General features: G+C 45.9%; 1 protein-coding gene across 5 annotated transcripts; it reads right to left on the bottom strand.

Moving 5' to 3' along the window:
• Window positions 1-391: 391 nt before the first annotated feature.
• On the bottom strand, window positions 392-14,745 carry LOC116954819 (uncharacterized). Of its 5 annotated transcripts, none has more exons than XM_076052577.1 (8): window positions 14,126-14,745; window positions 10,567-10,736; window positions 10,031-10,106; window positions 9,225-9,306; window positions 8,202-8,283; window positions 6,720-6,799; window positions 4,444-4,540; window positions 392-2,227 (listed from the first exon to the last, which is right to left on the bottom strand). In XM_076052577.1, exons 2-8 carry the CDS (start codon window positions 10,696-10,698, stop codon window positions 2,159-2,161), a joined length of 618 nt encoding a protein of 205 aa, XP_075908692.1. In that variant the 5' UTR covers window positions 10,699-10,736; window positions 14,126-14,745; the 3' UTR covers window positions 392-2,158. The 5 variants fall into 5 exon arrangements, with proteins under 5 accessions (XP_075908692.1, XP_075908695.1, XP_032831550.1 ...); XM_076052580.1 differs by having other exon boundaries at window positions 8,202-8,271; XM_032975659.2 differs by having other exon boundaries at window positions 10,576-10,736.
• Window positions 14,746-14,750: the final 5 nt, after the last annotated feature.

Here is a 14,750-nt window from a genome sequence, read left to right as displayed (position 1 = left end):
GCTGATGACAGGTTCAGATAATCATCACTGGTGTTGGCCGTGAGCGGGAATCGAACCCGGGCTGCCGGATTCATAGCAGTGCGGTAACTTACACTACTGCTCCACTCACCTTTCATCCATCCCCTCATTCGCCAACCTGCTTAATCACTCATTTATTAAAAACTTGTAAATGAGACTCAAAACTGGTCACCCGAAATGTAATCTGGCAAATCAACTTGAAACGATGAGCCCAGCCACGGCTAACATCAACGGTGAGAGCGACATCAGTCCTGGGCTCCCCCCCCGCCATTCACCAACCCGCATGGCTAAGTATGGCCAAACACCCCCACAACAACCGCCAAAGCACGAGCTTCTTTCATCCGGCAGTAGACTGACACAGGGCCCTGCACGATCATTATTTAATAATTTATTTCCCAGGTGTCAGCAGGGCAATAACTACATCCTGTTCACCGTCCGCACTCACGGACCCGTGTATATTTGTTTAACGTTTTAATAACAGCGCAGGTGTAAACATTTTAATAACATCGGTTTCAACACCGTAACGTGTACAATTACAAACTGCTGTTTACTTTTAACTATTTCACAACGCTGTGCATGCAAAAAATTACGTCCGTAACAAGTACGTCATGCAAAACCCAATAGAAAATGTCATTTACAAACAATATATCCTAGGAATCCTAAAGGTGCCTTGGTCTAGCTCTCTGAGCCTCTGGAATCTGAACACTTCCATAACCTGGCTGAGCTTTGACTGTTAACATAGCCGCAGATAATCCTTTAGGTGCCCGAGTCTGGCTGGCTGTACAAGTCTTTGGCATTAACACTGAATCCTAGGAACACTAAACATGCCTGAGCATCACTACGTAGGTTATAAAGGTAAAGGGGCATCCCTGCAATCCTTGCTTATGCCTCTGCTGACGGAAGGGAATCCACTAGTGAGCTTCATAGAATGGTGTTTTGGCCTACTCTTCCACATTGGTCAGACCCTTGTAAATAAGTGGGAGTTGCCAACACTTTACCCCCTCACACGCGACCTGCCAATCGACTGGTTGGGTAGATTTACTGCAGGGGGACTCTATAAGAAACTCCGTATCAAATTATGTGCCAGGAGTCCGAATTGAACCGGCTACCTCTGGATTGCAATCCCAGTGCACTGACCGCTACACCACTGGCAACGTCCAATGTAACATGGTACTCAACCTCAACATCTATACAACAATAACGTCGACCAAACATTTAACGGCCTACTTTACTACTCAATACGCAAGTATAACGGCTACACTAATCGGGTTGTGCCGTGGCTTAGATTCTGTTCAAACAGTCCCTGTATGCATGTCTTGTGTACGTGCAATTACAGGGTAGCTGGGTATAGTGTTGCTGGCCATATCACCCCCTCGCGTGCCATCATGGCCTTAATAGGCGCCCACAAACAGTCCTCGTCTCGTTGGTCTACAAGGATAAATCAAACAAAGACAGTTACCACAAGGCATACGTTCAGATGCGTTTCTGCAGCCATCTGGAATGCTCTTCCTTCCCATATAAGGAAGCCACTGGCGCTATGCAATTATAAATAATCTAGAGTGAACAATCATTTCTTTAGAACTGATTTCTGTGTTTAGTTTGTCCTTCCCCTACAACTCCAATTAGCACGGCTGGCTACGTACGGTGCAAAATAAGTTCAACATACATACAAATGAGGGGACGAACTCGGGTGACTGAGTTTTTGGCAGTGTGCTAACCACTTCGCCAACGTTCCTCCTTGTAGATTGTAAAATACATGCCACTGCAGGCTCTACATGCACCACAAGTGCAACAACATGGATTCGTGAATTAAATAAAAACCCTGAATCGTGAAAATGCATTGACGCGCCGGTCGGGTGAACCGTGAAGACATCGCGTAACAGACAACCAACAGTGCTGCACAGCTAACTGTGTGTGTGCGTGCGTGTGTCAATGCGCCTGCAAATGGCAAGTGTTCTCGTGTATGCTGGATGTTTCAGTAAACACAAGCCTCAGTCACTCCTGTCACTTGCAAGGGCCTCTAGCAGTGACACAAGTTATTGAGGCGCGCGCATGTGTGTTTTCACAAGTCGTCATCACAGATCGTCGTCACAGGTTGCCGTCACGGGTCGCCATCACAGGTTGCCGTCACAGGTCGCTGTCACAGCTCGTCATCCTCGAAGCTCTCCGTGCACTGCAGCAGCTGGCTCGTGTCGCAGACGCCATCGCTCTGCTCCGCACAAAGAGATGTGCATTCGCACACACAAAGAGACGCGCGTTCGCATGCATGGCACACACGGTAAAAACCTCTCCCAGTCGGGACTCCGGTTAAGCCGGAACGTGAGGGAGAACCGAAAAGGCTACCCAAATAAATTAATAAATGCACAAACTGGAAAAGTGCGACCGGAATAGTGTTGGAGTCAAATACCGTCTCAGAGCTAGCAGCAATTACCAGATCATTGTCATACGTAACATGGTTGACCAAAAGGAAGCCATCCCTTGACCGCACCCTGGTATCGAATCAGCCTCCCATTGTATCTGCACCAGATGTAAATTCCTCTGGTATAGCCATGGAAAGATTCTTGAACCACGTGGTTACAGAATGGGTTAAATAGTGTAGGAGCCAGAGGACTTCCCTATCGCACCTTCAAGTGAACAGCGAATGCCTCCAACTACCGGCTAGGCAGCGTTACCTGGGCCTGCCCACCATCATGAAGGTCCTTAAAGATTGTGAGCAGAGGATCAGGGACCCAAAAAACATTAAGAATAACCCAAATCCCCTAGCCACTTGATGGTATGATAGACATGCCAAGGTCAATAAAGCAGAGGTCTAGGTCCTGTTGAAATTCACTACCCTTCTCTTGTAGCAGACAGAGAATATGGCATCAGTGCAAAACTGCCCAGGCCTGAATCCATACTGGGGCTCTGCAAGCCTCTCATAAGGGTGGCTCGGAAGGTTATGTTGAATAACTCTTTTCAGGAACTGTCTTAACCGCACACAGAGGATGGCAATGTTCTGGTAATGGTTGCACACACATATATACTGCACAGACATATGTGCATACACAAATGAGAAAAAAAATACATCCCCCATATAGCCTTAATAGATCTTGATTTGAAGCTTTCATGACTGCAGGAATCCATACTCTTTGGTTCTTTCGGTAAAGTCACGTAGGTAGAAACATAAAATATTTATAAATAACCTCTTGTTGTAACAGCTCTCTCGCTGGTTCAGCAGTTCCACTGCTGAATAATTTTTCCGCCTGAGGACGACCGCTTGTGTTGCGATCGAAGCGTCGTGATATTATTTATTCTTTTATTTAATTTTTCTACCTACGTGACTTCACCGAAATAACCAAAGAGCCTTAATAGGCTTTTGGGGAAAGTGCTGTTAGCAAGCACCTATGAAGGCCGGCACGGCCGCTTTTGTCCCCCTAGTGGCGATGTTTAGGCTAGTCGAGATACATACATACACACACTTATGATACATACATACGCATACTTATGATCCTTATGGCGGTACCCCGGGGTACCAAATAATACAAAATGTCTGAGGCAATTACAATTTTTATTTCCGGGACACTATTTTTCCAGGGGTGTACTTAACTCCACGACTGGGGTACCAATAAATCCGAAATCAGTGCTACTCCACGATGTTTAAACCCAGCGAAGACGATTGCACTGAAACCCTGAACGCTCGTATGCACCATAGTGCATCGTGTACAGCTTGTCGAGATGAGTCGATTACCGCATCGCCGACCATCAACAGACAAATGACTGCATCTCGGACATTAATGCGAGAGCCGGGGTACTATTGTACCCCTGGGTACCACCATAAGGTTCATATGCACACACACAGATATGCACATGCACCCACAGACACACACGTCAAAATACAAATTTGAGCCTGAGTTGACCTCGGGCAAGCCAGGGATCAGTTCAGATAATTGTCACTGGTGTTGATGGCCATGAACAGCAATTTAACTCGGGTTGGTGGGTTTGTAGCATAGTGCACGAACCGCTGCACTACCACTCCCCACCCTAACACACACACTGACACACTCACAAAAGACATACAAATATGAAGATTCCCCATATATCCTTTAACGGACCGTAAGAGCAAGTGCTGTTAGCGACCACTTATGAAAGCTGGCACAGCACAAAAGGGGGTGGGTGGCCGGCCGCCTTTGTCTCCCTCGTGGCAATGTTTACTTGCCGCACAAGATACCCATTTGAGGCTGATTAAACCTAGGGGAGTCCCAGAAACGATTCAAATAATCATCACTGCTGTTGACCATGAACAGGAATCTAACCCGAGACACAGGGTTTATAGCGCAGTGTGTTAAACACTGCACTACTGCTCCCCACACAAAGACACACAAGAACATAGCACACACAGTAGCTCGGGCCACAACACTTCGTTGGTGACCATGCGTGCATTGGTACCAGGAATCCGAAGGTAGACCCGGCCGGGAACCAGGACTGGGGAATGCGATAGGAGCCATCCTCAGGCTGATCCAACCCGGTATTCATCTGGCTCCCACTGCAAGCACAGGGACACAAATGCAGAGTAGCCACCCACCACCCAGCAGCCAAGCAGAATGCAGGAGCAAGCACCGTTAGTGAGCGTCTCTTAACGGATGTACAGTGATGTAGCTGCTCGTGCAGAATAAAAGCAGTCAGCCTGGATGTGTTCAATAAATCTCCTTGGAAGGGGGGTCGGCAGCTCAAAAACAATGTGAGGGAGTAGGGATACTCTAGTGAGCCAAAGACAATGATCCCCCGTGTAGCCATAGCAGACTTTTTGGGGCAAGTGCTGTTAGCGAGCACCTATGAAGGCTGGCACAGCACATGAGGGGATGGGTGGCAAGCACCACACCCAGCCGCCTTTGTCTCCCTAGTGGCGATACTTATACATTGTGCCAGGGAGGCCAAAGACCAGTTCAGATAATCGCCACTGGTATTGGCCGTGAACGGGAATCGAAATTGGGTCGCCGGGTTCCCTACACCCACGTAATAACAACTGCCGTTCGCCACTAAGTGGTGGTGACATCACCATGACACTTGTGCTAGGCCAGGTGCACTTTGAGGCCACGTGAAGTGTCGAAGGCTTGCTGCTGGCAGGTCATGGAACAAACCCAGGTGCCACGGGTTGATCGGCACACACACCCAGAAGACCTGTACATTTACAAGTTACACATACGCGGCAATGTTCCGTTAATATTCCTGTGCACCTAAGGCCCCAGTCATTAAACCTGGTCTAGTGAATGTTCGTTATATATCTATGGGACATTTTTACCAGCATCAAATCTGCATTAAACAAACATGCTTTTAAAATGTATGTGTAGTGACATCGGGGATGTCACTGTATGGTGCCGACCCGGAACGGTTGTGGCGTGCGATGTTCCGTCGCGGACAGCACTGGGTGGGTTGCTGTGTGATGCCGGCTTTACTATAGCACGGCGTGCGATGCACCGTCATCGCGTACACCCCGTAGATGGGTGTAGTACCAGCCCTAGCGGAGCTTGGTGAGTGCTGGGATAGCACGGGCAACGCGCATAGCGTGTTGTGAGGGCTTCCACAAGGGGGAGCGGGAGAGTGTCAGCCCAGGGACCGGGTTGTCCCGGGCCATGGCACTCTGGTTGACCGCGTAGACACGTGATCCGGAGTGTCCACAGAGAGGGCCCCAGGTAGGGGGGCTAGGGGGTGATCACGTGTCCGGGGAGAGCTCTCGAGAGGGAGCTAGAACACTCGAGAAGGCGGGCGGGGCCTGGGCGGAGCCGGCCCGACCCGGGAGCATATAAGGTGGGTCCCTGAGAGGGACCGAGGTCGCTTTGTTCAACAAGCTGGAAGCTCCACATCCTACAAGCTGGAAGCTCTATGTCCTACAAGGCATCAACACGTGGCCGGGACCCGAGTGAGGGCATGACCGTTCGTAGTTGTAACTCCTCCGTCTAGTGTAGTTAGCTGGGTGGTCACCACCGTAGGCTGTATCTGGTAAAGGGGCAGTTACCCCTTTGTGTATTATTACGTGTTGATATAATAAATGTGTTGCCTCTCAAGGATAACGTCTGCGACTCAGCTGGACTCACTACATATGCATTGTCCTTGAAACGGATTGGCCTACATCAGAGACAGTCTATGATAGGGCGCCACCGTGGCGAGATGTTAACTACCTCGCCTTGAATAGAGGAGGTCGTTGGATCGATCACAACCCTGACGCGTGTAAATCTGGAGTTTGCATGTTCCCCCCGTGATCGCATGGAATTTTTTCTGTGTCCTCTGATTTTTCCCTCCACATTAATAAAAGTACAGTTAGAGTATTTGGCTGCTATAAAGTTCCACACGATAAGCCACATTGTGGAGCTATAATTTGTGATAGCCAGGTCAATTCTGAAAAAGAGCTATCTCGGTCAGTGGGCCTTACCTGATAAATAATAATAGTTTATAGTTTTTATAGTTTTATATAGCCGTGAACTTTCTTCTAGGTCCGCCAGCGGAGCGATTAATTGGAGAGTGGTAACAGCGTATTTCTGCCCGAACCCCTGAATTCTGATGCAGGTAACAGCGGGCCAGCCCGTGTGGTGGAAAAAAACCCCATAATAATGCGATTTGCAGCCACAAAATAAAAAAAAACACAATCGCCGCAGGGATGGCAACTTGCATTCACACCGGCGTTTCACACCACGAATGAACATGCGGCGAAGTAAGAGTTGGCTCACGCAGTGAAACGCTGGGCAGCGTCGCACTCCACGGGAAGCTCCTGCAGAGCTCTGCTCGGTTCCGCCGCCTCCTCGTGCGTCTAAAACAAAGCACGAACTTAGGGAATCGTGCACGGATTGTGGCAACGCTTTCGAGCATGCGCGAGTCCTTCCTCGTAAGCAACTTGCTTAGCGATCACACTGTGAGATTAAAATCCGGTAAGCGCTGGTTTTATTTACAAAAGATTTCGGCAACCCTTAGATAAATTTTGTCAGGTTAATATCGGACAAGTCACATAGATTAAAACTTCAAATCTAGATTGTTAAAGGGAGCTTTATAAATTTAAATTATTATTACACATTATGAATAGTTCATGTCATAGTTATAATAATACCCTTTATATATTCAAGAAAGCCTCACTTAGTCTCAAGGCTCTTCTTTGGGAGGCTCCTGCTACTTTAGTGTAATTGGCCAAACATTCAAAAGGATATTATGGTTACAACTAGTGTCAGGCTTAGTGCGATGCGTATAGTTGCTGGGTGGGGCTTCTGTTGGTACTAGGGACTCACAGATTTAACAACACACAAAAGTGTGCAGCATCGTAAAAATGAATGTTGAAGTTATTTTCCACCATTCATAACCAACCGTGACTAATCAGAGGCGCACTAAACACAAAAAGCAGTTCTGCACAAGAGCACTCAACCTTATCCAGGCAACCAACTCAAAATAACTAAATGCATGGCCATTTTGTTGAAGAGTTGACAAAATATGGCCATCCCAACGGGCAGCAGTTGTGAGAAAACTACGGATTGCTTTCATTATCTTTAGGACTCATCAGTAAAGTAATCATCAACGTGCACTGCTGATACAGTACATACTTCTGAGAGCCCCACATAAGGAGAGGGCTGTAACCTTCACTCTACAGGGACCCCATTAGCATTTGCCTCAAGGCAACAATAACGTTTTCTGATCATTTAAAGTTAGTGGTATAGCTCAGGCTATGCATGGGGCTAGTGCTATGACTTGGGCTAGTGGTAGTGCTGGTGCTATAATTAGGGCTAGTGTTAGTAGTAGGCTCGTGCTATGGCTAGGACTAGTACTATGATTAAAGCTAGAGTTAGTACTAAGACTGGTGCCATACCTAGGACTATGGGTTTGAATAGGGATAGTGTTAGCAGTAGGGCTGGTACTATGGCTAGAACTAGTACTATGATTGAAGCTAGAGTTATGACTTGAACTGGTGAGTACATGTAAACACGTGCAACTCTTACAACTTAGGTTATCACGAGTGTGCATAGTTAAGAAAAGGGCTATGATTAGACATAGTCTTAGCGGTACGGCTGTTGCTATCGCGAGAGCAATAGTTAGGTTCAGTGTTTGTGGTGGGGTTGACATGTTCGTGTATGCAAGTTGAACTTATTTCAATCCGTACTTAGCCAACCATGGTAATCTGAGGCCAATGCCGCAGGGACGCAGTGGGCCCTGACCCTACGGCCACTCACATTGACTCCTCTCGGTGAACTCAGACCGGGACAGTGCAGGGGCAGCGCCAACCTCGCCCGTCTCCTGGCACTAATCGCGTGGCTCGCACAACACACGGGCAAAGGGTTCATCACCGATTGTTGGATTAGGCCACGCGACGTATCCAGCCACATTTTTAAGCATCAGCAAAACAAATAAAATTGTTACGTGTGCAAGTGATTAACGACAAGTCAATTGTTATTGCTTCAGCTCAGTCGGTAATTTTAAGAACAATTCTGACAAATTTAGCAATTAAGACATACAAGGTTTTGCTTGTAACTGCATCAAGGTAGTCAGAATAGCTGTGTCACCTGACCCTAATTTTTAAATAGGTGTCAAGGGTTGGCTGTCTTCTCCAAACTTGCAACTCTATGTGCACTTTTTGATATTCTCCAGCTAGGCATGGCTAACTGATGAGCCTGTTTATTTATCCCCAATTCTATCCTGACTGTGCAGTTCTGCTTGATACACACTTGACCACGCATGTGAGAAACAGTTATATATAACGTATAGTTAAACATCATGTATAGTTTTATATCATGCATAGTCTTATATATAACATATAGTTTTGAATGTTTAGTTTTTTCACAAGGCGTTGTCGTTCAAGAGAATTGCATTTCTCACAATCGGCAAAGACCAAGCTGGATGGCAGCAGCCAGATGGGGAGGAGCTGGAGACACCAACAATTGCTCGAGCTATGCTGTCCCCTGTATAGTAAGATGTACTCAGCCAATTAATGAGCATTTATATGCGTGGGAGGAAACCGGAGGACCCGGAGAAAACCCAAAAAGCCAAATTACATGTAAATTCCATGCTCCCGTTCCATTAATGCTAAGGGTGTGAACAAACCCGTACGATTTAAACGAAAAAAATTAGAAACATTAGAAACAGGACGGTAACAATGAGTGAGAAAGAATCGGTGTTAATAGGTGAATCAATGCAGTGTGACGATCCCATTACAATGTGAGAATGAAATCAATTAAAACACCCTAGCTTTTCCGTACCTGGCCGAGTAATACTGATGTATAAACTCCATCTGAATGGCCTCGAGGGTGGATGGAAAGGGGATATAACTCCCATTCTTTTCTGATCAAACACACACACACACAGGGCCTGAGTCACAAGTTAACAATACGATGCGGTTAACTTGACATGTGAGTTTTCACAGCCGATATTAATGATTTAACACGAATGCGTATTGCAAGTATAAAAGCCTCTTTTTGATGGAGTTATTCGTCATTTACAGACTGAACTATGGTATTATTTATCTGGCTGTCCTCAAAACACAGGCCATAAGTCAAGGATCTCATCCCTAGGCTTGCTCGCTGTGCCCCTCCAGGGAGACACCGGTGGTGTAACAATCAACTACACCGGAACATCAACAGGCCGATTGCACATCTCTTTCGGTAATGGAAAATTAAAGACCACGCACAGTGCAATTGGGGCCATTAAACCCAAACTATGGACCATATAGTAAACTACTGCAGTCTGCACTCTTGCAACAGAGGGATAGCAAAACTACACAAACTCTCTTCTGAAGTCCTCTCGTGGTGGCTCACAGACCTCAACATTGGCATTTCACTCCTGAACAAATTACATTATGCAAGAATATAATTGTTATGGAGTTTTTTTTTTATCATGAATTTATATATTGCAGCAGATTCATACAGTTCTCAAAAAAATGTCCTGAGGATGCTTCCAGGACGTGCTGCGAAACGTCGGTACAACGTGCCAATCGACACGTGGCACATTCCAACATCACATCGAGGAGAGCCAAGTGGCAAAATAGCGAAACGCACAAACACGTTACCATTTTGCTCGCTGAGGTTGACGATGGAATTCTCCAGTTGCACAATGCACATCTTAACTTGGCACAGTAACATCCACTGCAGAGACACAATAATAATGATTTCAGCTTTCCTGCCTTCACGAGGATGTTGTGGACAGCTGCCAGTTTTAAAGGGGCACAAGTAATCAAGCAGAGAGAGGAGTCAATTACATAACTTGGCTGATTGACTTAGAAATTCATGTCGCCCTAAAACTGGGCATGTTTTTTTGGAGAGTATGCATTGAGACCCATGTTGTAATTTACATATTACGTGACTATAAATACTAAATCACAACATATATTACAATGCATTGTTTTTATTTCCAGTCCTTTTATCAGTCCACTGCTGGATGAAGGCCTAACCACGACACGGGCTTAACCGTGCGAGTTTAATCATACTTCACCACCACGTAGGTAGGCATGAACTTCAGGCACAGCTATCAAAAATCCTCACCACCATCACCACTCGTGATGGGCTGGGGGGGGGGGGGGAATTAGAAAACACCCCTCCCACCCACCACAAGCACCTTGGAAATGTTGCAGCTGCTGAAATACGGCTGCATCAGAGAGCGCAGCTTCTCGTAGCTGATGCTGGCGCGATGGTGCGCCTGGGAGCGGCGTCTGCGCCTAGGTTGACGGTCTGGCTCCATCGTCCACTCGTGCCCGGCACCGCCCGTTGCCTAGAAAGCTGGGAGGGCAAGGTTTGAAGGATCGCGCAAAGATGGGAGCCGTAGAGCATTTGATACACTGATGAGTTTGTTGTATGGCAGGATAGAGTATTCACTCATTATTCACGAACTTGCTATCCACAATTTTGGCTATCTGCAAATCACATTTGGAACTCTACACGACTGCGTCGAGAGAAAAAAGTGATAAAATAAAGTGATTAGAGAGAATGTGATGAGATTAAGTGATGCTACTGTGCAGCAGCATCATAATTTAAGGTAAGTTAATTTCACAACTATTATTAAATTTATAATTTCCGTATATTTAAAGCTTATTTGTGTATTTAAGTAAATTTGTTAGGCCAATATCATCTGCGAAAATTGCTATTCAGGAGCATCGTCGGAATGTATCCCTCGCGAATAACGTGGGAGCACTGTTTCTGACAGGAACCAAGTCTGTATGTTTCTGACAGGAACCAAGTCTATATGTTTCTGACAGGAACCAAGTCTGTATGTTCCTGACAGGAACCAAGTCTGTATGTTTCTGACAGGAACCAAGTCTGTATGTTTCTGACAGGAACCAAGTCTGTATGTTTCTGACAGGAACCAAGTCTGTATGTTTCTGACAGGAACCAAGTCTGTATGTTTCTGACAGGAACCAAGTCTGTATGTTTCTGACAGGAACCAAGTCTGTATGTTTCTGACAGGAACCAAGTCTGTATGTTTCTGACAGGAACCAAGTCTGTATGTTTCTGACAGGAACAAAGTCTGTATGTTTCTGACAGGAACCAAGTCTGTATGTTTCTGACAGGAACCAAGTCTGTATGTTTCTGACAGGAACCAAGTCTGTATGTTTCTGACAGGAACCAAGTCTGTATGTTTCTGACAGGAACCAAGTCTGTATGTTTCTGACAGGAACCAAGTCTGTATGTTTCTGACAGGAACCAAGTCTGTATGTTTCTGACAGGAACCAAGTCTGTATGTTTCTGACAGGAACCAAGTCTGTATGTTTCTGACAGGAACCAAGTCTGTATGTTTCTGACAGGAACCAAGTCTGTATGTTTCTGACAGGAACCAAGTCTGTATGTTTCTGACAGGAACCAAGTCTGTATGTTTCTGACAGGAACCAAGTCTGTATGTTTCTGACAGGAACCAAGTCTGTATGTTTCTGACAGGAACCAAGTCTGTATGTTCCTGACAGGAACCAAGTCTGTGTGTTTCTGACAGGAACCAAGTCTGTATGTTTCTGACAGGAACCAAGTCTGTATGTTTCTGACAGGAACCAAGTCTGTATGTTTCTGACAGGAACCAAGTCTGTATGTTTCTGACAGGAACCAAGTGTGTATGTTTCTGACAGGAACCAAGTCTGTATGTTTCTGACAGGAACCAAGTCTGTATGTTTCTGACAGGAACCAAGTCTGTATGTTTCTGACAGGAACCAAGTCTGTATGTTTCTGACAGGAACCAAGTCTGTATGTTTCTGACAGGAACCAAGTCTGTATGTTTCTGACAGGAACCAAGTCTGTATGTTTCTGACAGGAACCAAGTCTGTATGTTTCTGACAGGAACCAAGTCTGTATGTTTCTGACAGGAACCAAGTCTGTATGTTTCTGACAGGAACCAAGTCTGTATGTTTCTGACAGGAACCAATTTTGTGGGTTCGCAGAAATAGTGGCGGCCTCTAGAGGCCGTGCGAAGTGGTCCAAGGAATATTGCAGATAGGGTAGTCAGTTTAACACGTAGAAGGCTTTCGCCACCAATATTATTCATAATAAACGTTTTTGGGTTATATCGCGTTATTTCTAAATGTGTCGTAACCCTCCACCACCCGACACGGCCAATCAGCAAAAAAGTGTCACGTTGACAAAAGACAAATAGTTCACTACTTTAGCCCACCGGTGTGTTGAAGAGTGAATCCACAACATTCTAGCGAATTGCCCGATGATGCTGGAGGTAATTACCAGCGAAAGGTCGTACTCAAACTGTAAATGTTGTGGATTCACACTGCAACACAACGGTGGGCTACAGTAGTGAACTATTTGTCTTTTGTCAACGTGACACTTTTTTGCTGATTGGCCCTGCCGGGTGGTGGAGGGTTACGGCACAATTATAAATAACGCGATATAACCCAAAAACCTTTATTATTAAGATACGGTACTATTTTTCTTCACAGAAAACCAGATTTATTATTACAACGTGGCGGCCCGTGACATTTTTGTTTGAGAGGTGACACTGGTCGTATGTATGTTGAACTTCTTTCCCACCGTACGTTACCAGCCGTGCTAATGGGAGGTGCGGGGTAAGGACAACACTAAAAGCAGTCGATGGAGACAGAACCACTGTGATATCTCGTTACCTTTTCACCCGGTTCTCTGCTTTTCTACCACACGAAGCCAAACAACCATCAAAAGATCTGGAGACACATCCTAATTCAAACATTTTCAAACATCCTAATTTAATTCAAATCCTAATTCGAGTCCTTCAGCCCAGACCAGCCATTTACTAACTTGTCGGTATCACCTAAAGGTGGCGTAACTTTTAGCGGTTCCTATTTTGTTTAGGGGCCAACGCCAGCGAAGTATGCGAGCACTTGAAATGAGTGGGTTTATAAAGTACTGTAATTAGCTTCAATTAGCCGTATATATTGTACATGTTTACGACTAAAATGAGTTACCTTTTGTGGTACCAATTTCGGCTCTGGCCCATGGGCGAAACGGAGTAGAACTCTCCTGCAAATTATTCTTAGTGCTCAATATGCCCATTAAAGATTATCAATCATTACAGTATGAGAATCGAGGTGAGAGGTAACTTACATGCACTTGATACACGTTTAAAAAAGCAAGATTTGAGTTACTCGCGCTATCTAAACGTAGTTATGTAGTTACGTCGTTTCTCCTGCGTCTGATCTTAATCAAGGGTTTCCAAAATGGCCGCGTTTGAAATTCGCGGAGGGAGCGGTGGCGCGGTGGTTAGCGCACTGCGCTGTGAGCCCTGGCGCGCCCGGTTCGATCCCTAGGCACGGCCACCAACTTCAGTGGATATGCGTTAAATTCTAAACGAATCGGTCCTGGGGTGCCTGCCACTCTCACCAACCCGCAATAACCAAGCGTGGTGAAGTATGGGCTTTAATGCAATAGTGAATTTACACGGAGGGAACCACATCTCAAGTGGGGGCTGTTTGAGCATACTTCACCATGCTGTTCAATGCGAGTTTGTGAGTGGATGCGGCACCGTTAAAACGTTAAGTTAAATCAAAGTATAGTCGTAGATTATTCTCTACACTGTGGCCAGATATGTAACTTTATTTTCGAAATGAAGATCGGTCACGTGTACGAGGTCCGGCTTAATCTCCGGCGAGTCTTATAATCCGGATTGAACACAGATGCCGTGTTATTTAATCGACAAGTTTCACCTTTGGCTGTTGATCTCGACGGCATGGCGCGTGGCTTTTGGGTTACCTGCGGGTACGGAAGCCGACACGCGTAATGCGACGATAAACGAATCGCGGTTCTCGTGTAAATCGTCTTTTTCCAGATTATAAGACGCACTCCTCCAGCCCCCCAGCGTTTTACAGCAAAAGTTGGGGGTTCGTCCTATAATCGTTTATCTCGGTGTGACCGACCAGATTAGTGGAATTTTGTTGACACCAGACACGTTTGGGGTGCTTTTACTTTCTGGGGCGTCTTATGAACCGGATAATATATTACATATACTGTAATATAACGAAAAACAAGTATTGCTGAAACTTTTACTTTGCCGAGGTTCGAAAAGTAGCCGAGTTAAAGGCATACACCACCACCACCACACCCGGCCATAAACTCATCGCCACTTTCATCATCAGCAGCCACAGCTGGAACGAAAGCCGCCCCAACTCTCGCGATCCATCGATGTGACAGCCCAACTGCACCACACGAACTGATTTCATCGCCCTATCTCCTCGGTGAATGGTCCATTCGGACATTGTTATTCTTGACCATCGGTCATCATCCCTTCTACCCAGTTAACATAAAACGTTGGTCCAACTACTCCAACGTTAC

The sequence above is a fragment of the Petromyzon marinus genome, chromosome 56 (assembly GCF_048934315.1).
Source record: "Petromyzon marinus isolate PM22_M1 ecotype Great Lakes invasive population chromosome 56, UKy_Petmar_22M1.pri1.0, whole genome shotgun sequence".
NCBI lineage: Eukaryota > Metazoa > Chordata > Hyperoartia > Petromyzontiformes > Petromyzontidae > Petromyzon > Petromyzon marinus.
Note: the sequence above shows the minus strand (reverse complement) of the source record. Positions and strands in the feature narration are given on the sequence as shown.